The sequence below is a fragment of the Dromiciops gliroides genome, chromosome 5, assembly GCF_019393635.1.
Source record: "Dromiciops gliroides isolate mDroGli1 chromosome 5, mDroGli1.pri, whole genome shotgun sequence".
Taxonomy (NCBI): Eukaryota; Metazoa; Chordata; class Mammalia; order Microbiotheria; family Microbiotheriidae; genus Dromiciops; species Dromiciops gliroides.
In genome coordinates this window covers 11,926,527-11,952,275 of record NC_057865.1, presented here as the reverse complement: position 1 = coordinate 11,952,275, position 25,749 = coordinate 11,926,527, and the positions used below count along the sequence as shown (strand labels likewise).

The 25,749-nt window shown below is 39.7% G+C and overlaps 1 protein-coding gene across 1 annotated transcript in view; it reads left to right on the top strand.

Annotated features, from left to right (window-relative positions):
* MACC1 (MET transcriptional regulator MACC1) overlaps positions 1-25,749 on the top strand; it is a 38,516-nt gene that overhangs the window by 10,249 nt on the left and 2,518 nt on the right. The window contains exon 3 of the mRNA XM_043965073.1: positions 8,685-8,873. Within this exon, the coding sequence (XP_043821008.1) occupies positions 8,685-8,873 (189 nt within the window). The remainder of the gene's footprint in view (positions 1-8,684; positions 8,874-25,749) is intronic.

The following is a 25,749-nucleotide window of genomic DNA, read 5'->3' as shown; positions in this document are numbered from 1 at the left end:
TCCACTAAGATGAGAAGGCTTTGATTAAGGGCTATATATGTCTATTCTATATATGTCATCATAAGACCAGTCTAGATACTTCTGGAAAGGCTCATTACCAGATTGACTCCAAAAGGCCACTTTTTAGGCAGAAGCATCCAAAATGACTTTATCTTAAACCATAGTCTCCATCAATTATTTGGAATGCTCCACAGTATTCCTATCAAGGAAAACATGAGCAGACAAACAAACAAAGAAGCCATTGAACAAACAAACAAATAGACAAGCAAGCAAAAAAAATTAATAAAAAATCAAATAAATGCATGAATCAATGAATGAATCAATAAAGATTTATTAATACCTACTATATGCCCCCTTTGCTGTGCTAGGTTCTGAGGATACAAAGATAAAAATAAAATGACCCCTGCCTTTAAGGAACTTTTTCTATATTGGGGAAATACCAACTAGTGATAATAAATAAATATTGTGAAGAGGACACATTATCAGAGTCACACTGCACATTTCTATTGGATGGAACCAATCACCATCTTTTGCTTTCCAATTAATTCATTCATTTGCAATTCTCCATGACCTCATTTGGAGTTTTCTTGGGAGAGAACATGGAGTGTTGTGCCATTTCCTTCTCCAACTCATTTTACAGATGAGGAAACTGAGGCAAACAGGGTTAATTGACTTGCCCAGTGTCACACAGCTAATAAGTGTCTGAGGCCAGATTTGAACTCAGGACAAAGATTCGTCTTGACTGCAGACCTGACACTCTATCTACTATGGCACCACGGTGCCCTCTAACTATATTTTACATAATTATAATTTTGAAAAGTCTGAATTCAGTTATATTTGATCATTTTAATGGACTTATTATTAGCAGTCATTGGGATTTAACTATACATATATAGATATTTGCAAATAGATACAAGATAATTTTTAAGAGGGATCAACAAGGAGCTGGGAAATAAGTGAAGGACTGATGCCAAAGTGATGGTTGAGCTTTGTCTTGAAGCATTGTGAAGAAGTTGGACTAATGAAGGAGTGAATTCTAGGCATGAGGGACAACCAATGTAAAGACACATCAATGGTAAAATCTAGCATTTATGCCATGTTTAAGGTTTGCAAATCACTTTTCCTGTGTTGATTTATTTGAGCTTCACAACCCCTTGAAGTAGCAGGTTTTTTATCATACCCATTTTCCAGATGAAAAAACCGAGGGCTTAATGACTTGCTTGAGGTAACACATCTAGTCAATGCTTGAGGAAAGCTTGCAACTCAGATCCATCCTCACTCTTAATTCCCATCCTCTATTCATTGGACCACCAAATGCCAGTAGCATGTTTGATAGAGGGTTTTGAGTGAGGAAAAGTAGCAAGTAGAAGATCCTTGAACTCTTCAAGTAAATGAAGCACTCTATGAACACATGAGACCTCAATTTAGTTTCATTTATTTTCTCTAGATAGGACTTTCCAAGTCAATAATCCCTCTTGAGTAAAGTGTAAAGGATGTGCAACAGACTGTTGGAGCATGGCTTAGAGTCAGGCCCATATAAAGTGGGAGATCTTCACTCTTTCCTCAAAAAAGAGTTCAAGAAATAATATAAGAGGAAAAAAAGAAAAGATCATGAGGACTAGAAATATACATATATGGAATTCTCTGCCTCCATGATCTGTATTCTTATTATCATGAGTGTTCCCTACAGATGCAGCTCTCCACTCCTCTCTGGCCTAGCAGAAGGTCTTCAAGAGTTGTTCTAGCTCAAGAAATCATAGCCAATTTAGCTATAGGCAACCTGATATTGAGTCCCTTCTAACGTGGCTAGGCTGGCTTATCCTTCTTCCCATATGGGAAAACCTCCTAACTTGGTTGTGCCTTCCAAAATTCAACTAGCAGAGGCATAGAGAACTCAATTCATCCCTGTGTCATTCAAAACCTGCAGAGAAACATTTTAGGCTATAAATGCATACAAAGACTGGTACTGATACTTGCTTCCAGTTCAAACTTTGCCAAGTCACCCAATCACTCCAGGCCTCGGATTCTTCATTTGCAAAAGGAGGGATTTGTACATTCTGGACTCTAAGGTCCCTTTCAACTCAAAATCCAGGGCTCTATTAATGTCAGTGTGGCCTATGTATGTAGTATATTTAATTGCCTCTGAATGGGATAGATCCAGTATGAGTAGGTGCATATTTGTATTTTCTCTCCTAGGAGAATGTGAGCTCCTGGACACGAGGCTAATGTTTTCATCTTTCTTTGTATCCCCAGGGCCAAACGCAGTACTTGACAAGCAGAAACTTCTTAGTAATTACTAGTTGACTGATTTTGTGAAATCTAGGCTTTTAAGGCAGAGGATGGTATAAATGGGGAAAAGTTTCAAAGAGGAGATGATATAAGTAGTGAGTGTAACCTCAGTCCTTAAGACTCAGTGACTAATCAGGCAAACAGTGGCTGGGGGCACTAACCTGACAGGTCCTTTCTCCTCCTAATTTAGTGTGTCTAGGAAGATATCAAGCATCTGTAAACTAGATAGAATGCAGACCAGGGTTTGTATAAATTCTTTGGTATTTGGTGGTAATACAAATGGATTCACCTATCCTCATCTGTCATTTGCCCTCTTGGGAAAGTCTGTCCAGGCTGCCCAAACCCATTGAGCTGACACTATCCTGGCCATGGCAGACTCTGGTATGACAAAAACCTTTACCTAAGCCACAGACATGCCCCAAGGAAGAGACAACTACCTTAAGAAGGCAGGCTGTGGGAACTGTGGGAGTACTAATAATCCACCATCAAACTCCTTAGTTTTTTAGGCAGGAATCCCCAAGCTGTTGCCTATGTGGACATGGATGCACAAGGCTTAACTGAAGAAATATGGAAAAGAAAAACTCCTCCAGATGCTTTCTTTGGACCTGGGGCACACAAGCAGTGTATACAGATGGAGACTAGAGAAACACATGGGAGTCTCAAGCAGTCAAAGACAAATCTATCATCCCTACCTATTCTGCTCACTCTCTCCAGATGACTTTTCAGTGTTTGAGTAATAGTTCTGTTCTTAGCAATAATTCCTTACTCCTTCTTCACTTACTATACTCAGCAATTACTTTCTCCCCATTTCCCTGACATAGAAATATCAGTGAGCTTCTGGAAAGAAAAACTGAGCTCTTTCCCTGTCCCCATCCATGCCTATTGGTTTCTGCATTACATGGTTACTGCTAGGTCAACAGGACTTACTATGAGAGAGGTGTTTGGCCAACAAGGTAATTATTTCAACATCATGCAAATGGGTTGTGTTTTCATTCCAACTCTCTTGACATATGTTGAATCAGTATTTTGAATTGTATTACACAAGTGTTTTCTCTGCTCATTTTAATGAGGATGTGTATTGCTTAGTAGTATGGCAAGGATAGATAAAGAAGAAGCTGTTTCTGAAACACAGTGAAGAAATTAACTACAACTAGATATATATCAGCACTGGTGCAAGGCATTGGTCTCTTGAGTTTGGAAATTACATCCTGTGTGTTTTAGTGTTGATGAGAGGTTTTCAGCCTCCACTCAAATTCATGTACTTTGAATTATTCCAGAAATTAAATATCCGTAGGAAATGAAGGGCGAAAATGTTTGGCATCAGAATTGTGTATTTATACAAAGTAATATGAATAGTACCTCTCATGGAGTTCATTCTCTGGCCCCAGCCCTGCCAACACAAACTCTACCTATAGCTCTGATAAGGATTATCTTCTGATTTGAGAAAGACCTTGACTATAATATGCCTGAACAAGGGCAAAAAAAGAAAAAACAAATGTACATCTGAGTTGTAGAAGACAGAATAAGGATTGAATTAAATCATGGAAATCACAACTGTATGTGAAATAACTCATTAGCTTTGCAGCATCTCACAATGTGCCCATTGAAGGCTGAATTGTAAATTTGTCTCACTTCTTTTGTCAGCCTAAAAATGTTTACATGAACACGAGTGCCATATCTCTTTGGGTTTTAAGACTTAATAACTATAATATATTGGATTTGTGTAATTACTGTAGGAGTTTGGCTTCAGTGCTTTTTGTTCAGTTTTGTCAGTTGTGAGCAACTCTTTGTGACCCCATTTGAGAATTTCTTGGCAAAGATACTGTAGTGGTTTGTCATTTACTTCCTCAGCAAGTTTTTTCTTTGTTGTTGTTGTTGCTGTTTTGTTTTGTTTTTAACAGATGAGGAAACTGGGTTAAGTGACTTGCCCAGAGTCACATGGTTAGTAAGTGTCTGAAGCTGGATTTGAACTCAGTAATATGAATCTTTCTGACTCGAGGTCTGCCACCCGATCCATAGAATTCAAGGATTGAATATGTCAGTCCTTGGAAAGTGTGGGGTAGGATGAGCCCCTAAAAATGTTCATTCATGCAGCAAGCCCAGGTTCCTGGGATTTAACATTGGTGTACACACTGTGGAACTCAGTCACAGACATTTGGGCTCTGAACTTGAGAGCAATGCATTGGGAGGAGGGGTGTAGATCTGCAGTAAACAGGGTCAGGGAGATAACACTGAGGGAAAAGTCTAGCCTTTGGATAATTGACTAAAATTGAGAACCTACTGACAGCAGTATCTTAAAATGATAGCCTTTAAGTTACAACCTCTTTCCCTCTCACATCCTATCTCTTCACATATACTCAACTGAATGCAAGTGGGTCCAAGACATCTGGCTTCATTTGTATGAGGATAAAAAGTTAATTGTTGTCAGAAGATGACTTGGCCTTTACTTTTCTTAATAAAGTAAAGCAATTTATCTTTCAGTTTTGCCTCCAGATATATGTCTTCCATCCCTTGCAACTAATTAAACAACCAAACAAAGAAATAAATAAAAGAAATGAAAATAAAACAAAAAATATATAATAAGATTACCCAATACATCATTCATGTAAGGGCCAAATTTTAACTGGGGAGTGTTAGGCGGCTCGCCGTAATATTGCGGTAAGGAAGGAGATTAACAGCCTCTTTCAAAAAACATAAAAAAACAAAACAGGGTTTATTAACAAGAATGAACTCAAAACACAAGTAAGATTAGTAGAATTAAGGACAAGGGGAAAAGGGAATGAGGAAAGGAAAATAATACAACCTGAGTCAAACCAACTGGACTTCAGCTGTTCCCAAAGAGCAAAATGGCTGCACCCAGTCTCTCTTCCTCTCACACGCCAGAATGGCAATTCCCCTCCCTTCTCCTCCCCAGCAAACCCCTTTCTCACAGGAAACAGGGCAGACACACACACATAGCCCCAAGCTAATTGGTTTGTAGAACTGCCAGCCTCACAGCTTCTGAATGCCCAAAGGTCACCTGACTGCCCTCACCCAGCTTCCCATCATTATAATTTGACCAGGTCCACATAGAAGTGGGCACAGGCAAGGTGGGTGGAGCACTGTGCCTGTGCAGAGGTGCTGCACCTGAGCCCCTGCCAGGTGCATGCTGGGACTTCCAACTTCAGCCAAAAGATGGTGTCATAGAAACCTTGAATCACAATTAATTCTTTATATCCAAAATCTATAATAAAGTTCCATAGCCCCTCCCACCTCTGCAAAGAAGGGAGGGAGGTACATTTTCTCCTTTTAGGGCCAAGTTTGATCTTTATAATGTCATATTGGCCATTTCTTTTCAGTGTAATCACCACAAGTTAATGAGCTAAGCTTGTAGGTGCTAGGTTGTACTAATGGGCTCTTGTGGTTACGCATGTCTGTGTGTGTGTGTGTATATGCTTCTTATTATTCACATGTAGAGTGATATTTGGTAATTTTTTTCTTAATACAGCAGAGTTGGAGGAATTTATTTTTGTGTTTTACAGTTGAAACCATTGATAAACAGAGAGATTTTAGGCATTTTTGAAGGCATCTACACAGGGAAGGAAGAATTGTGTAACAAAGCAAAGGAAAAAGGGGGGTAAGGGTAAGAAACAAATTTGTTTAATCATTTCAGAAGACAATATGGCATGTCTGAAATATTTATACATTTAGCTTCAGAAATACACTGTTAGTATTTTTTCCTAGAAAATAATAGGTATACCTTACTTTATGCAATAGACAGATCTTTGAAAAGTCATTCATGTATAAAATTTTAGCTAAAATTTCTGTCACAGAATAACACCTACCACAACACTAAGGAAACTTTTATTAGAAGAACAGCTCAGGCAGTTCATTGAAAAATGTTTTTTTTTTCTTTCTTGGTAAAGTCATCCATTAATTCCCTAATTTCAGGGATATATCAGATTTTTGCTCTGTGCTGAAATGAATACTCAAGCAGTAAACCTTTATTAAGTCTCCATCATATGGCAGACACTGTGTTGAACTTTGTTAAATCATACAAGAAGAGCAGCAAAACATCAGTAACAACTGATGTATTGCTGCTTCCAAGTTTGCAAAGCACTTTACATTGTCAATGAGTTCATCAGTAAGTCATCAAGCATTTTCTGTCAGACACTGGGTATGTAAAAAGGTAAAAACATAGTCCCTGCCCTTGTGGAGCTCAAATTCTAATGGGATAGACAAGATATAAATAATTATAGACATATAAAATACTTACAGTGTAGATAGAGAGTAACCTCAGATGAGAAGGCATGAGCAGCAGCAGAGATTGGGAAATACCCTCTACAAAAGGTGTTTGAGTTGCACCTTGAAAGAAGTCAGTAAACCAAGAAGAAGAGGTGAGGAAAGGGACCAGTTGAGGCACAGCAGACAGCAAATGTGAAGAAGTGGAGAGGGAACCTTAGTATCATAAGTGAGGAAGAGCAAGAAGGCAAGTAGCACTGCATCATGTAGTTTATAGATGGGAGTAAGGACTGAGAAGATTGGGAAGGTATGAAAGGGCTCAGTCATTAGAACTTGAACTGACAAAAATGTGTTTGATCCTGGTTTTCATGGTGCTGAGGGAAAGATAGAATGGAATAGAGAGACAAGGTAGAAATTTTTATTAGAATGCTATGGCAAGAATCTAGGTGCAGCAGTAAAGGGCTGAACAAAGGTGATTGTTATAGGAGTGGAGGGAAAGGCATATATATCAGGGATGTGAAGGTAGAAATGACAAGACTTGGCTCCAGATTGAATGTATGAGTGAGGGAGGACTAGGTGATTGGGAGGACTCTGTTGAATTTGATGTAGCTACAAGTCATGCAGTTCAAGATGTCTAGATCTATTCCTTAATGGCGCCAAATGTAGCATAGAGTTTAAGAGAATGAGAATTGAGAAAAGGTCATTAGGTTTGCCAATTAAGGGATCACTGATAACTTTTCAGAGGAGAATCCATCCTCCATTCAGCTGTCCAACAGATTTTACCATGTCATCTGCTGATCAAAAAACTCCAAATAGTTCCCTATTTCTCTCAGGCTCAAATACACCATCCTCTGTCCTTTAAAGGTTGTCATAATCTGTGCCTCCCTACCTTTCCAGTCTTCTTTTTTATTTATATTTTTGGCAGGGCAATCAGGGTTAAGTGACTTTCCCAGGGTCACACAGTTTGTAAGTGTCAAGTATCTGAGACTGGATTTGAACTCAGGTCCTTCTGATTCCAGGGCCAGTGCTTTATCCACTGCATCACCTAGCCATCCCCCTTTCCAGTCTTCTTAAACCTTACTCCCTCTATTCACTCCATTGACCAGACACACTGGCCTCTTTGCTCTTCTTTGTACTCTAAATTCCACTGTGTGACTCCAAGTATTTTCATTGTTCACAGCCATACCTGCAATTCTTCCTTCTCATCTCTACTTCCTTGCTTCCTTGGTTTCCTTCTAGTCCCAGTTAAAACTTCACCTTGTGCACAAAGCCTTTCTTAATTCTCCTTAATTTTAGTGCCCTCCTTTTGATATTATCCCACATTTATCCTGTATATAGCTTGTCTGTGCATCGTTTGTATGTTGTCTCCTCCCTTAGTTTGGGAGCTCCTGAGAACCCATGACCATGCTTTGTATCTCAAGCACTTAGCACAGTGCCAGGTACACTGTATGTATTCAGTAAATGTTAGCCACTTGAATGAAGAGGTTAAGAACCTGGCTGCAGGTTGTTGAGAAGAGAGGAGACCAAGTAGAGGCACTGGTTGTAGATGGTCTTCCCAAGAAGTTTAGCCACAAGAAAAAAAGCGAAAAATATCTTTTTCAATTCTGACAATAGTACATGAATTATGAGATCAGGAATGACTATTTCTACCCTACTGATGAAGAACCAGAGGCACAGAGAGGTTGTGACTTGTCCAGAGCCAAACTGCAAAGTAGTGATTGAGGCAGGATTCTAGCCCAGGTCTCTCCTCATTGCAGATTCAGCATTCTTCCCCTCTACTATGTCACTTCTCATTCAGTCCATCTTTCTCATTTCGTAGGAGAGGGGATGTAACTTTTTCAAAGCCACTCAGGCAGAGAGCCAAGATTAACCTCGACTTCTCTCTACTGCCACCATGGCCTTTTCTGACTTATCATCCTGGAATTTTTTATACGTACAGTTTGCTTAGAGCACAGTATATGTGCATTTCTCACCTCATAGTAGGAAGAAAATAATGACAAATAAACAAATGAACAAGCAAACAAAAAACAAATGGTGCTCAGGCACATAATATTGGGTGGAAAGTGAGGAGCAGTTCCTTGAAGGTATGGGAGTACTTTCCATTTATAAGATCAGGCACTGATGACTTAGTTTTTAATGATGACAGCATTCTCACCATGTAACTATTACTGCAGGCGCTGCTGAAGATAGACTGCCAAGGCTTGGTTGCTCATCTTATCCGGGAGACGGTGATTCTGACTTCAGCTGTCAAACTAGGGAAAGGCTGGAGGGAGCTGGCAGAAAAGTTAGTGAGACTCACAAAGCAACAAATTGAGGCGTATGAGATCCCTCACCGAGGAAAAGCTGGAGAAGTTGTCACAGAGGTAAAAAAAAATCTACTTGAATTTTTCAGGGTTTGAGATTTCATTTGGCAAGTGATTCCCAAAGCACCCAAAGCATAAGAATGCAAAAGTCTGACCTTATGCATAGGAAGAGTAGGAGGCTGCCTGCATGAGGAGAACTCCCCAAATATTTTATGCACTACTCGTAAGAGGTCCAAAATGCCCATGCCACTTATTCCTTTGGATAAAAGTATTGAAATATATTGTTAAAAATGTGAGTGCCATCTGGAAAGACTGATGAATTATTCAAGTTTAGTATCTTAAAAAGAGAATCAGAGATACAGAGACACAGAGAGAAAGACACACAGAGAGAAATGATTTATTGGTGACTTTTTCCTCATGATTGCTACTTACCCTGGGGATAATAACACCTTCTTGCCAGCATCATCATGGAAATTCCATGTGATAGTGTTTGTAAAGCAGTTATCATAGTACCTGTCACATAGTAGGTGCTTAATAAATTCTTGTTTCATTCTTCCTTCCTCTATATAACAAAAAGTTCAGTAAATGGGGAGGTAAGTGTATAGTGGATAGAACACTGAATTTGCAGTCAGGAAAATCCAAGTTTAAATCCTGTCTTAACCATTAGGTATGTGACCCCAGACAAGTCACTTAACTTCTATGTCTGTTTGCTCATCTGTAAAAATGGGGATTATAATATCACCCATTTCCAAGCATTGTTGTGAGGGTTAAAAGAGATAATATCTATAAAGATATATATATATATATATATAAATGATAGGTGATATTATTATTATTTATGCAAAACTAACCAACCCATTGCCCACACCTGACAATATATGCCTCATACTGAATCAATGGGCTTCTGGTTCTCTGCCAAGAAGAGGAAAGTATGTTTTATTATCAGTTATATGGAGTCAAGGTTGATCATTGTAATGAGCAGCATTTTGCTGTCCTTCAATGTTGTTTTCCTGTACATCATTTTGACCATCGTGTAAATGATTATGACCATGATTGCTTCCATTTGCATCAGTTCATAGTGGTCTTTCCAGTTTTCTCTGAATTACTTACATTGCTGCTTCTTTAAAGTGAGGCTGCAGGGACAAATCCCTGGCTCTGGTATCAGAGGATCTGGGCTCATTTTCCACCCTATACACTTTCTACCTTTGTTGCCTTAGACAAATCTCTCCAGCTGTGTAAGCCTCAGTTCACTCCTCATAAAATGAAGGGATTAGACCAGATGATTCTGATGGCTTCCATTTGATGACCAGATGATCTCCAACTCTACATGTATTACTCTACATTTAGTATTTCTTGTGCTAACCCTCTCTCCTTTCATACAACACATTTAGTGTTGCTTATGGAAGAGTATTATTACATTTCCTGTCTCTGACAGTTTGGTGACCTTGGCCAAATAACTTAACCCTCCCTATGCCTTGGTTTCCTCAAATGTAAAAGGAGAGGGTTGGAATAGATGGCAGCTGAGTTTAACTTCAGCTCTAGGTATAGGTTCCCATGAACTTGTATCTTCATAATTGGAAATTATTCAGTACCTACTTTATCTCTACTTGTTGACTTTTGCTTATTTTATTACATCAAAAAAGTTATTATAAATTACTCTACGTGTGAATTATATATGTATGTATGTATATATGTCTCTCTCTCCCTTTCTCTATCTCCCTCTCTCTCTCTCCCTCCCTCCCTCCTTCCTTCTCTTTCTGTATCTCTCTCTTTCCATTTCTCTACTTATATCTCCATCTCTCCCCCACCCTCTCATCTTTCTTCTCCTTTCGGTGTGTGTATACCCAATAGTGCTATCATTGAGTGAAAATGCTATTACTTACCAGATGGCATGTGACATTTCCTGACTTTTCTAATATGGCTCCAAATTATCATCCAGAAAAAATCCACAGATCCACAAATCATGCATTCATGTGCCTCTCCAACATTTACCATTTTTATTTTTTGACACCTTTGCCAATATGATCGTTATGAAGTTAAGCCTCAGAGTTTTCAATATACTTTTCTCTCATGGTGAGTAATTTGGAACATCCTTTCATATGGCTGTTGATGTATGCATTTTAACATTTGAAAACTGCCAGTTTATTTCTTTTAATTATTTTTATATTGAGAAAAATGACTTTTGTTTATTGAAATTCATATAAATTATGTCTCGTTTATTTGTTTGTTTATTTGTCTGTCTATCTATCTATCTATCTATCTATCTATCTATCTATCTATCTATATATCTTGTGGGGAAATGAGGGTAAAGTGACTTGCCCAAGGTCAAACAGCTAGTAAATGTCAAGTGTCTGAGGCCAGATTTGAACTCAGGTCCTCCTGAATCCAAGACCAGTGCTTTATCCACTGTGCCACCTAGTTGCTCCCACCTATGTCTTTTAAGGATAGGAAATTGGTATGAATCTGTTTAAAAAAAACAGAATGTCATGTAATTATAACATATAGTCAAACTGGGTCCCAGAGAAAAGTTATGAAAATACATCTTTGTCATTCCATTGAAGGAGTGGGGGACTTAGAGTTAGAATATTGCATACACTGTCAGAATCACAGGAATCCATAAACAGGAACAGAAAACAAACAGAGCAACCAAAGAGCCTATCATCCTTTCCTTCTGTACCCACATCTTGGAAAAGTAACTGAATGTGAAGTTGCCATCGGTTCAGTGCCTTGACAATCAGGTCCTAGGTCTGTCTTGGTAGATTAAGTGTTCTTCTTTAAAATGATCAATTTAGTGTCTTTCAAGTAAAATCATTCAAATCATGAGAAGATATTTTTTGGGAAAAAAAGTATTTGTAAGATCTAACTTTCATTATCGTTTGCATAGTTCACTTGTTTTATAGTCACATCTGACATGTTGTAGCTCCATTTGGCTCTTTGTTGGCAAAGATACTGGAGGGGTTTGCCAATTCCTTCTCCAGTACATTTTACAGATGAGGAAACTGAGGCAAACAGGGTCACATCGCAAGTCAATGTCTGAGGCCGTATTTGAACTCATGAAGATAAGTCTTTCTGATGCCAAGCCTAGCACTCTATACACTATACCCCCTAGTTGCCCTTTCATTAATTACAATAATTAAATAATGAATTATTGAATACTCCTCTATGGACCTGTGACTTTTTATATATAGGAGTCCCCTCTAGCAGGGCAGGTCACAATGCATCCATCCCTGAATATCTTGTATGGCCCCTGTCTGTACCATTCCACAATTCCTCCAAAGGGAATCCATTATCCCATGTACCAAGAGCCTTATTCTGAATTTCTTGATACTATATTGGTGTGTATTTAGTATGTTGGCTGTCCATTGTTAATCTCAACACAAAACTGATATTTTTTTTTCTTTTCTGGTCATATGTTTTCAATCTTCTTATATACAATAATACTCATGGTACCAAAATTTCACGACTGTTCAATGTACAACGTGTGATACATCTAACTTGTTTTCTTTTGATGCTCATTGTTACTGTGATGATTACTGGCTACTAAGGAAGCAGCCTCTCTGTCCCATGATAAACATCTATTTTCCTCAATCATCTAAGAGATCTTTTCCTCAACTCCGATTATAAGCAAGGGGGTGTTTGTTCATTTTTATTCTTCTCTACATAAAAAGATGCACTATGATTTAATAAATAGAAAAGTTCTCGTTTTGGAGGAAGAATATGTGTTAAAATCTTGCCCCTGACACTGAAGGGTTGTATGACTCAAGTAACTTCACTGAGCCAGGTAATACCCAAGTGCTTACATAGTAAATCATATATGGGCTGTGATTGACATTGATAAAGAGAATTCTTATGCTAAATGTCATCTATGCTGATGAAATTGTCCTTTTGACACTCTTACTTCCTTTTTATTTTTGAGCCCCAGGTGTTGTGATGAGGGTGATAAGAACACACATGATGATCACAATGAACTGAATCTTCTGATCATTGTACCCTTAGAATATATGAAATTACAAAGGACCTCTCTTAAATTTTAAGAGCATTCTTAATGGCTGTGTTGACAAAATGCTAAACTTGTGCTCACCTACCTCATGTCAACACTTACTTTTTAGAAGAGAATATGAATAGTGAGTAGCAGCCAATATTTGTCCCATACTTCTGGTATTGCAATGCTCTGTACTTCCTCCTCCCCACCACCCTACTTTGAGTCATTCTTGCTTTGTCCCTCCCTTTGCTCCCCACACCCAATCACTTGTCATCTTCTGATGATTTTAGCCCTGCAATATCCTTGAAATCTTCTCCACTCAGAGAAATACAATTCAAGTATATGCTCTCATTTGTTCTCACCTAGAGGATTAAAATTACTTTCTAATTAGTAGTTAATCCCACCATTTTAAACCTCCTATATGTCATTCACTACTGAAAATAATATTTCCAAGGCACAGATCTGTCCATATCATTCACAAAAACCTTTACTGGCTCCCTATTACCTGGGTGATAAAACAGAAAGTCCCCAGTCTGGCATTTAAAACTTGTGCCAACATACCTTTTTCAGCTTTATTTCCTGTTGTCCTTCTTCATGCCTACCACATACCAGCCACACCAGATGACCCTGAATTTGCTATTGTTGAACTTCATGCATTTTTTATAAGTTGTCCTCCCTGTCTGGGATGCCCCTCCCTCCTCATCTTTTACCTTTTGGATTCCTATCTTCCTCTGAGGCTTAGATCAAATAACACTTTCTCTGTGAAACCTCTTTTGCCTCTCCTCAATGCCCCTTAACCCTAGCAGAAATTGTCTTTTTCCTTCCTCCTCAACCTTTCCTCAAGCACTTAGGATTTGGGCGCTGATCATACCTCCTTTGGATGGCACGCTTGTGCCATTAAGTGTTTTTATCTCTTCTTTGTAAATTAGAGAGTCAAGGCCTAGGCATTGACTTATTCATAGGCACTTAGCTAGTAAGTTTTGGAGCTGCTGAAGAGACGGCCCTTTCTCTCTTCTCCTCAAGGTCACAGTCAAAGAGAACCTTGTCACCCTCAACACAGGCACTGATGGTTCACATCATTTTGGGGCCACATTTTTGGCTGGCCTGAAGCATATCAGTAGCTCAGCCAGTCCATTGTCTGTCAGCACAAAGGAACCCCAGAGCATTCTGGTTCTATTTTTTCCCCATCCCCTCTGCTGAGTCGACACCAGGAGGAGGCCCCAGGCTAAGGCTCTTCTCCTGCTTTGGAAGAGCTGACACAGCAACAGACACTGCAAAATCCTCCAACTGTTCCCTTGCTACCTGGTAAAGAACTGAGAGATGAGGTGTGTTCCCTCAGAGGCCCCATTCTCTTTTAGATGTCGAGTGCAGTTCTGGACATCCCTCATGACCTCTGCTTTTACTCCCCTCTTTTCTTGCCCTTCCTTCTTTCTCTCTCTTCTCTCTTCACCTTACTCTCCCAAAGCCAGTAGATGGACAAGGAACTGAGGCACATGACCACAATTGGGAACAGGTGGAAAGAAATGAGAGTTTCCTTTTTCCCACATCAATCCTTGTTTCCAAATAAACATTTCTTTTAGTTGTTGTCAAATATATTACTGACATCTTGGTGGCTCAGTGAGTAAAGCATCAGGCCTAGAGTCACAAAGATCTGTATTCCAATCTAGGCATAGACACTACCTCTGTGACATGGGGCAAGTCACTTAATCACTCTGCCTCAGTTTCTTCATCTGTAAAATGGATGTAACAAATCAAGTGAGATAATAACTGTGAGGCTCAAATGAGAAAATAATTGTAAAGTGTCTCGGACAGAGTAAGTGCTATACAATATTAGTTATTATCATTATCATTATTGTTAATTGTGTGCCTGTTATAAAATTTGTGGACTGATATTGGTCCTTTCTATTTCTTGGATGATTTTACATGTGTCAGGTTTAGGTTTGGAGTTTGGAGAAAAATAAAATCTCCAATGAAATTGACCTGACTATGGGGTTTATTTGTCATGTATATACATATACAAACACAATTATATGCATTCACTTAATGGACATATTCAATTCTTTAAAAATCACTAAAGCAGTCACTAATCATTCATTAAGCATCTACTCTGCACTAAGCCATAAGTGTTGGATGTTTGTGCCCTGACTCATGGCCAACCTGGGTTTTTTCTTTGGCCTGACTAAGGAAAAGTATTGTGTATGTGAAGGTACTATGCAGTGCCCCAGCTCCGGGCTGCTCCTGTCCCCATGGACACTTCCCCACTCTGATTCTGGGTGAAGGAGGGTCATCTGAGCAAGGTTCATCAGTGTTTCTTTGGAAAGTTTGTAAGTGCTCACTTTCTGTTTAAACCATATCCAAAAGCTGAATTTTATCAGATATTACTCAAGTTTTTTGATGATATGGGGGTTCTTGTGCATGAGGAAACTGCAAATTCGGAGGATGACTCTGAGCTAAATATGTGTCTCAGATAATTTCCTGTGGACAGTTGTAGTTGTTATAGGAAACCATAATGATTGCCATGTCCCTATGTTAGTTATTGAAAAACACCCCGTCACCCAAGGTAAATACTTTATTGGCTACATATATGTGATCCTCCCACAGGCCCACATATGCTGTGTACTTCCCCTTGGATATGTAGTGTCTATGGATGACAGGGAAATCTAGTACCTCTGTGGTGAGGGCTGCTCTCCACATCTGGTGTCTACCTGCCCCCCAGTTCCCACCCGTGGCTCCAAGAAGCTATAGCATGCATAGTGGCCATACCGTGGCAAAGCATTTTGGCAGGTGGGCTAAACCAGGTTGAAGATAACAAATGTGCCTGAGACCCATCAGCAAGTTAGTGGGGTGTCTATCCCAAGCATGGGAAGAATTTCCCGAGGGGGATGGGTGGATGAGAATGATTTGTTCCTGTGGGCCAAGGAGGCGGCAGAAGCAGGTGCTGTGGAGCACTTAGAGCCTGGTTAAATATCACAGACACCAAGGGCGTCCATGGAGTCCTGAGCCATTGACACTCTTCATGACTTTTGGCTTGCTACTGGCCTCCAGTGACTCAGGAAAAGAGACTGAGGCCAAAGACTTCTCAGAACTCTGCTTCAATTAAATCCAATTTATGTGTGAGTCAAAAGACACCACCCATACCATTTTATCATTTCTACTTATATCAAAGTGCTGGGGGGGGGGCAGCTAGGTGGCACAGTGGATAAAGCACCAGCTCTCGATTCAGTAGGACCTGAGTTCAAACCTGACCTCAGACACTTGACACTGACTAGCTGTGTGACCTTGGGTAAGTCACTTAACCCTCATTGCCCTGCAAAAAAAAGAAAGACAAAAAAAGAACAAAAAAAAAAGTTCTGTGGCAACAGGCAAGTGATGAAACAGCAGGTGCAGGTACACTAAAAGACATAACCTCACTCTGAATACAGCTGGGTTGGCCATAACGTTGCCATCTTGCTGAACTGAAGCAAAAGTGGAATCTGGCAGCCCCTTGTGTGTCGGAAGAGACTTTTATAAGGACTGTACCACTCACCTCTGTGAGGAAGGGTCAAGAAAAAGTGTCTAAGATTATTGACTTCACCTAAGCTAACCCAGGCCTGCTTGAGGTGGCAGGCTGGGATACTCCTCTGTTATTGAAACACAAATACACGTACCAAACTTTTTTTTAAGATTATTCCACCTACCACTGGAATCTGCACATACCAAATCCAGTAGACCTGAAAGATAAACAGCTCTTGTTGCCAGAGAACCCAGTAGGCATAACATCCAAATAGTGCTAAGTGAAACAAGGCTGGCAAATGACGACCAGCTCACCAAAGTCAGAACCGATTACACATTTTATGGAGTGGCCACAGCAAAGAGTAGCACTATCAGTCTGATGTGGGTTTGGCAATCCAAACTAATCTAGTCAGTGAGCCCGTGTGCCTCCCCACAGGAGCAAACAACAGACTCAACACAATGAGACTGGCCCTTTCAGGAAAGGACCACTCCACCATCATCAGCTCACATGCTCTCACCACGATGAACCCTGATGAGATGAAAGAAACATCTTATGAAGACTTGGAGACTTTTCTCATCAATGTGCCAAAAGAGGACAAGCTTCTAATGCTGGGTGACTTTAAGGTCCGAATAATCCTAGACTAGCAGACAGTTTGAGGAGTCATTGGGAGGAATGGAGTCAGAAACAACAAGTCACTCACTACTGAAGACTTGTGTGTCTCATGACTTCTCATTACCAACACTGTCTTCCATTGACCAAATTCAATGAAACTTCAACTGACCCACTGGAAAGCTTCTGTGGCCTTTTGGCTTCTTGAGGACAGGATCCTTACCCCTTGTCTTGGCTCACACCACCCTGCAGAAAAATCTTGAATTTTTTTTTTGTTCCCATTAGCCCTTTCCTTAGACATCATAAGCAGAGATCCCTAACACATATCACCCTGGAAATCTAGTAAATGGTCTTTTAGTAACTGAAGTCATCTGTTAGCACAGACATATCAATAAAATCACAAACTGAATGAAAGACAGTAAGATTTCAAAATAAGCAGCTGCCTAATACTGATGAGAGAGACAGAGAGATACAGAGACAGAAAGAGAGACAGAGACAGAGACACACACACACAGTGAGAGAGAGAGAGAGAGAGTGAGAGAGAGAGTGAGAGAGAGAGAGAGAGAGAGAGAGAGAGAGAGAGAGAGAGAGAGAGAGAGAGAGAGATGATAAGGGAGCTGGATGAGGGTAACTGGGGGTCCAAAAGGGATAAATACATGTATTCCTTCCTATTTCCTTTGGCTCATTGCTGTATTTTGCAGTTAGTTTTCTCCTTGCCACAGCTCCTGTTAGAATCTCATCTACTCTGCTCCACAAAGCTCTGCTCTCATTCCCCTTCCGGTAAAAATACACTGGGGAAGGGAGCTGAGAGAATCTCTGCTTTTCCAATTAACTTCTAACTGCTCCCATCAGGCCTCACCCTAACCTATAGATGCAAATATTTTTGCCTCTTGTATCTTCACTATGCAGACCAGAAGTCTGGGATTGATTGTTTTTCTGTAATGTCAGTAGGGGGCAGGCCCTTAGTGTCCATGGTCAGACAGAAGTTGGTGTTTCTATGTAAAGGTGGTATTTTCTCTAGATTTAGAAGTCTTCTGATATTTGAAGGAGCCTTTTGCTGCCTGGACACCTGAAATCCATCCCAGAGAGGATTACCTGGGCCACACACAGCCTATATTAAGTTGCTTAAGGAAATTCAACAAGGAAGGAATCTTCTTGGTGGGAGGCTGTGTTATATGGTAGAGATGTCAGGAGACTTGGGTTCAGACACCAGTTCTGATAGTTTTGTGATCACAGGCAAGTTATTTGTCCTTGTTATGCCTCACGTTCCACATCCATAACATGGGGTAGGGGAAAATTGTACAATATAATGGCTAACATTTACACGGTGCTTTAAGGTTGCAAAGCACTGTTTATACATGTACAATGCAAAAACATATATGTATACATATAAATACATAAATATGCACATGCATATATACACTGAACCATATATATGTATATATGTATATACATATACATATATATGTGTGTGTATATATATATATTTATATATATATATATATATGGTTTAACATGTGTGTGTGTGTGTGTGTGTGTGTGTGATATTTGATTCTCACAACCCTGAGATAGCTTTTTAATTAGTCCAGTTTTGCAAATGAGAATACTGGGATTCTTAAGTGATTTTTCTCTATAAGTGGCTAAAGCAGAATTTGAATTCAGGTCTTCCTGACTCCAAGTCTAGCACTCTTACCCATTTACATAGCTATCACTGTAATGATACCTGCCATGCCTAACTCCCTGAGTATGATTTCATTCAACTAACATTTATTAAGCATGTAATTGATGAAAACTTCTGGTGGTTAGGGATTGTTTCTTTCTTTATGCTCGTACTCCATGTCTAGCCCACTGGTTGGCATATGGCAGGGACTTAACAAATGCTTTTTGAGTGATTTATTCTACCTGGTTCTGGGTTGTTCTAAATGCATAATTACTCCAGAACAATAGCTACCCTCAGTTAGTTTCCTCTTGTCATGTTTTCTTGTTCTTCAGTTTGACCATTGCCACTGATAAACCATGGGCTTAGCTGCAGGATCCACCAGCCTCTGGAACAGACCCTTCTCATTCTCATGAGAAAGGCTAAGTCAATGAGCAGTTGCTCTTTTGTGGGCATTGTGCTATCTGAGGTGTTGGACTAGACCTACAGAAAGTGGAGGCATCTATTACTGAAGCCTTTTGGTCAGCGTAATCTTTTTTATGAAGACTTAGATCAAGTTCTACCTGCAGAGTGTTTCTTGATCAGAACAGAAAGGATGCCTATTCTTTAAATTTTCCAAAAGAACTTATAGTTCACAGTCACAGAAGTGTAATCTTTCTTGAGGAGGTACTCAATCCAATTACTAATACAGATCCAAGATCTCTGTGACTCACTGAGACATATTGAGAATTACTGTGGCCAAAAACCCTTGACCCTTACTCAGCCTGGTAATGACCATCCCCAAACATCACTAGACTGATCCTCAGACAACATGACTGTAAGCCATGGACAGGTCTTTGCTGATTTGTTAACACCACACCTTGTATTTCATTATCATAGCTTTGAAGGATCCAAGGTCGTCACCACATTATAAAGGATTGGAATAGGATTCTAGGGAAGCACTGACCTTAGAAACCTAGGAGTCTGGATACAATGTGTTCTGGGAGATTGTACCCTTAAAAAAACCCAAGTTCCTACTGTGACTCAAAAACAATTGTGGTTTTGTCCAATTAGTCACTCTATAACCAACTCCAAAGCTATAATCTAGCCATCCTTCCAACAATGGGGGCACCTTTCCACCTTTCTTCTACCCTTTTGCCCCCTCCGCTAGCTGTGGCTATCCCAGAGCCCATAAATCATGGCTAAGTGAGAAGACTCAACCTTACTATGACCTGCCTCTTTCCTTTCCTTCTTTGACCCTTTCAAGGGGGAAAATACCCAAAACCCATCCAGGCTTCTTGGCAGGTTACACATCTTGGAAAATTAGGGAGCCCCCAACTCTATTCCTTCTGGCTAGATGGAGCAGTATTTCTGCATCCTCCATACTTCACCATTTGTTTTTCCTATATGACCTGCAGGCCCCTCCACTTATATCTGATCTATTAAGATAGACTAAGGACCCATGAATCTTGCTATTGTATACCCTTCAGACTTCTGGCCTCTGTTTCTTTCTGTTCTATAGGTGAACTTTCTTTTATGTGTTTTTATCTTTCCCCATTAGAAAGTTAGCCACTAGAGAGGAGGGTTTGTTTTGCTTTTTCTCTTTGCATTCCAGGATTTAGCACATCATTGTCATCATCATAGTCATCATCACTGCTAATATTTAGATAGTATCAAATGTGTACCAGGCACTGTGCTAAGTGCCTTACACATATCTCAGCTTCTAGCTATTGGTCATTGTTCTGTCCTCTGAAGTCAAGGAGAATGCATCTAATCTCTCTTCCCCCAAAACCCCATCAAATATTTGAAGATAGTTATCATGTCCCTCCTGAAGGCCTAAGTCATTTCCCTAAATCTAGCTGGCACTGGTTCAAAGCCAGCTCCTTGAACCAATATGCTATAGCTGCTAACTAAGCTCACAAAAAAACATATGGGGCTAGTCTTTGGGTCTGATTGTGCAGCAAATTTCAGAGTTATTCAACCATCTCCCTATTTATCTCATGTCTCTTCATCTGCTCTGTAAGAATAGCATGAGATACCTTGTGAAATGCTTTCTTTAAACCTAAGTTAGATCAACATTTGCCTGATCCACCATTTCAGTAGACCTGTCAAAAAAGGACATGAGTTGATCAGATAGGGTGCACTGAAAAGGGAGCTATGCTGGTCCTTGGGGACCACTGCTGCCTTTCTCAGAGAGTCACTGACTGTCTTTCAAAAATGGTTCTAGAAGTTCTCAGGGATCAAAGTCAAGCTCCGAGGCCAATAATTTGCTTTCTTAACTTCAGTGTTATGAAAACTCCTCTTGTGTGACAATAAGACACTTAAAGTAATGCTTCATTGGCTGACTTTGCTAAGGATCATATACCTAGACATGGAAGGGACCTTGTAATTCACCTAATCCAAACCCCTACATTTTATGAAGAAACTGAGACCCGGAGATGTGCACTTCTCAAATTGCTCTGACTCCCAAGTGTAGTTCTTTCTAATGAGTCATGCTTCCTACTTGAACATTTTATTCATGGTTTTTAAAAATCAAAAATGGATGCTGATTTTCCTGTATTCATATTGGCCCTTTTGAGAAGAATGCTAATTAGAGATTTTAATTTGTGCTTCCATAATTAAAAAATATTAAGAGCTTCTTAAGCTAGAAAGCAGTTTGGTAGGAACTAAGACAGACTAATATCTCATACCCCATGTGAAAAAGGGTAATGACAGTAGTGAATTAGGGAGCATGGGAAATGTTCCCTGTTAGATTTATGGATAAGGGAAGTGTTTGTGGACAAACAGGAGGTAGAGAAGATGATAGAAAGTATAATGTGCACTTTTGATTATGAGAAACTAAAAAGGTTTTGCACAAACAAAACCAGTGTGGTTAAAATTTGCAAGAAGTTATACAACTGAAAAAAATTACAGCAAATTTATCTGCTAAAGGAAGGCTTTATTTCTCAAATATACAGGGAACTGAGTGAAACATATAAAAAATAAATGTCAATTTCCAACTGATACATGGTCAAGTAATATGAACAAGCAATTCTCGGAAGAAATCAAAGCTACCTCTAATATGAAAAAAATGCTCTAAATCACTACTAATTAGAGAAATGCAAATTTCTCTAATTTTTACCATATTATATTGCTAAAATTGACTGACATGAGGGGCAGCTAGGTGGTGCAGTGGATAGAGCACTGGCCCCGGAGTCAAGAGGACCCAAGTTCAAATCCAGCCCTCAGACAATTAACACTTACTAGCTGTGTGACCCTGGGCAAGTCATTTAACACCAATTGCCTCACCAAAAAAAAAAATTGACTCATATGACAGAAAAGTAAAATTATGAATGCTGAAGGTGGTGTGGAAAAATAAAAACACTAATGCATTTTTGGTGGAGTCGTCAATTATTCCAACCATTCTGGAGAACAATTTGGAACTATAGCCAAAGGGCAATCAAATGGTGCATATCCTTTAATTCAGCAATACCCCTACAGGGTCTGTATCCTAGAGAGATTTAAAAAAGAGGGAAAGGACCTCTCTTTGTAATGGCAAATAATTGGATATAGTAGGGGATGATCGTCATTAGGAAATGGCTGAACAAGTTGTGGTATGTGATTATAAAGGAATATTTCTGTGCTATAAGAAATGATGAACTGGTGGACTTTAGAAACACCTATAAAGACTTATATGAACTAATGTAAAGTTATATGAGCAGAACCAGGAGAACATTGTACACATTAACAGAAATATTGTGCAGTGGTCAACTATAAATATATTTGTTCTTCTTGCTTTTTTTGCAACATTACAATTATGGAAATGTTTTGCATAATTTCATGCATATAGTTGATATCACATTGATTGTGTTCCCAATGATTGTGAAGGTCAACAAGAAGGAAGAGAATTTATAATTCAAAATTTTAAAAAAGTTGAGAATAAGTAGATACTATCTTTAGGGTTTCCTCTTCTTTTGGAACTAACTTCTGTAAAATTTTAGGGAATGGGGTTCTATCTCCCCTTTACCTGAACATTTTGTGATCAATTCTCCTCAAATTTAGGATTCATTTCCTATTATTCAGTGAGCAATGAGACAAAAGATACAGAGACATTTGGTTCCGGATTGGTAACATCCAGCTCTAGGGAAGTAGTACCCATTGTCCTGGTCAGGCCAAAATCCAGAATATAGGGGCCAGTTCTGTGCCAGGTGACTCAGTGAATAGAGCACAAGGCCCAGAGTCAGGAAGACATGAGTTCAAATATAGCCTCAAACACTTACCAGCTGTGCAACCCTGAACAAGTCACTTAATCTCTGTTTACCTCAGTTTCTTTCTATCATTTACTTTCCAGGGTTGTTATTAGTATAAAAGGAAGTAATAGTTGTAAAGCCCTTAGCACACAGTTCCTGATACATAGATGTTAGGTATTATTATTGTTATTAATAATGATGACTATAAGCATGGGTGAGTCTAGAAGCTGGCAACTAGACTGGTGAAGGGCTCACACTCCTGAGCTTGGAGCATCAGGTGAATGAAGTGGGAATGTTTAGTTTGAAGCAGAGAAGGCTTTGGGGCAGGGACATGATAGTTGTGTCCAACTATTTGAAGAGATGTTACCTGGAAGAGTGATTGGCCTTATTATGCTTGTCTCTAGTGGGGAGGACAAGAAGCTGAGATTGGAAATGAAAATGGAGTAGTCAGGTTTGTAGTAAAGAAAGACTTCCTAATAATGAGAGCTAGAAGACATCTGAGTTTTTTTTTTTTTTTCCCAGCTCAAATATAATGAGATTCTGTTGGGATTCTAATGTCAATGAACATACATTTGACATGGCGGTGTTTGTAGGGGTGATTTCCAGGCTATGCTGTGACTGAGGTTCTTGAGGTAAATGTGATTATGAATAATGATAATGAGGTTCTTACCATCATCCAAAGCACTCATCTGAGGATGGTTCCTTCTCTAGATGCCCCCAAAGTAAGTTAGTTGTTGCATCCTCCTTGAGGTTCTGACCCCCCTCAGAAACTACGAGATTTTCCCATTCATAGTTCTCTGGACTTCCCAGAGCTGATCTGAGCAGTGGGTCTCACTCACACTGGTCCCCATGAAACTGTACCAACCATGGAATCAGCCGGATGCCAGAAGTATGAGACTTCCTAATGAGGTCCTATATTGTTTAAGAGACTCCTGTTGGCCTTGCTGCAACTGGCGAGATTGAGAAATTGCTATCCTATGTTCCCCGATCTCTGATTGCCACCATCTCTATCTCCTCTGTGTATTTTATGGAATCATCAGATGCTCAGGTTATTGCAGGAGGGAATGTGCCTCAGGGCCTTTCTTTATTAAGCCACTCCTGTAGCAGCTGTGGAAGCAATGAGCAGGATGTCAAGTCCTTCTGCCCAGGGGAAGTCACCTGTGGTCATCTCCTCTGCCTCTGACTAAAGCAATCTTGGAAATATACACTAGGAAACAACTGGACAACACAGATCTTTTGTGTCAGAGATGATGGGCCCTGATGGTGAAGCTGTCACCTTGGCACTGTGCTGTCGACCTGATCTCTACCATATTCCATTGGTCTTGGAATATCTTGTAGTAGCATAAGGCCCCCAGGAAAGGAAAGCAAAATAATTTCCTAGAGTAGATTTCTTGCCTTTAGCTTTTTAGTGAGGTAAAACAAAACAAAACAAAAAACATAAAAACAAACACGTATAATCTGATTATACAAAAACACCTTTGAAATTGGTACCTGCTAAGGCCCAGGACTAATGAGGGCTTTTATAGCATATCGAAGTTTAGTAATAGTTAATTCAATAAGCCTTGTTAAGTACCTACTGTATACAAGCCACTGAACTCATCACTAGGGATAGAAAAACAGATATAAGGCAATACCTGAATTGAAAAATAACATGCTACTGTTGTTCCTGTTGGTATAGATGGTACAGTGCTTAGAGCATTGAAAATGAGTCCAAATCTTCCCTTAGGTATTTCTCATCACGTGACACTGGGGACGTCACATCTCTCAACTTCACTCTCCTCATCTGCACAATGGGGTTGGTAATTATAGTTACTTCCTTACTGGGGTGTAAGAATAAAATGAGATGAAATTTGAAAAGCTCCCTTGAGGGGCCACTAGGTGGCACAGTAGATAGAGCACCGGCCCTGGATTCAGGAGGACTTGAGTTCAAATCCGACCTCAGACACTTGACACTTTCTAGCTGTGTGACCCTGGACAAGTCACTTAGCCTTCATTGCCTTGCCCCCCCCCAAAAAAAAAGGGAAAAAAATGGAAGCTCTCTGAATTTTTGACAATGCTGTATAAATGTTATTTCTCCTTTTCTTCCCTCCTCCTTCTCCTCTTCTTCATTCTCATCATCATCTCAGAGCAGAAGGTGGAATTCTTGAGACTGACTAGGTAGTTCTATTCCTTATCTCTGAATCTCCTATTACTGAACTTTTCCTGTAAAGGGTTTCAAATCACATCTTCAGGGAACTAGGAGGATACCTTAGCCACATTGTCTCCATAGGAATAACATCACAAACATTACCCCACAGTTTTCAGTCCCCTGAGAAACTAAACACGCATAATGCTACAACCAGACACAGTGTATTCTTCCCCTTTAAATAAGATCATGAATGGGAGTGAGAGACAGGCTTGATAAGGGGATTTGATGGGAGGAAAATCCTCCTCAGGACAAGACCTTCCTAGAAGTGGGTTCAATGGGCTTCTTTGGTGGTTGGCGGCTCCTCCCCTCTGCCAGGAGAGCTGCAAGCAGATGGTATTTGCCTACTTGTCTTCAGGGTGGTAGAGAGGATTATTATTAGCTGGGCTTTGACTAGAGCAGGAGTTCTTAAACTTCCTTTGTGTCATGGAAACCAGTCTCATGTTGCCTATGTATCTCTTCAGAGAATCATGATTTTAATTGAATAAAATTAAAAAATAGAATTGCTAAGGAAAGTATATCAAAATATAGTTCTCAAAAATATTTTTTAAAGTTGGGAGATGGGGGGCAGCTAGATGGCACAGTGGTAAAGCACCGGCCCTGGATTCAGGAGGACCTGAGTTCAAATCCACCCTCAGACACAGGACACTTACTAGCTATGTGACCCTGGGCAAGTCACTTAACCCTCATTGCCCTGCAAAAAAGAAAAAAAAAAGCTGGAAGATGCTTATTTATGAACTCCTGGTCTGGGCAGATTCTAAGATCCCTACCAACTTAGAAGAATTGTCATTCAAAAACATTA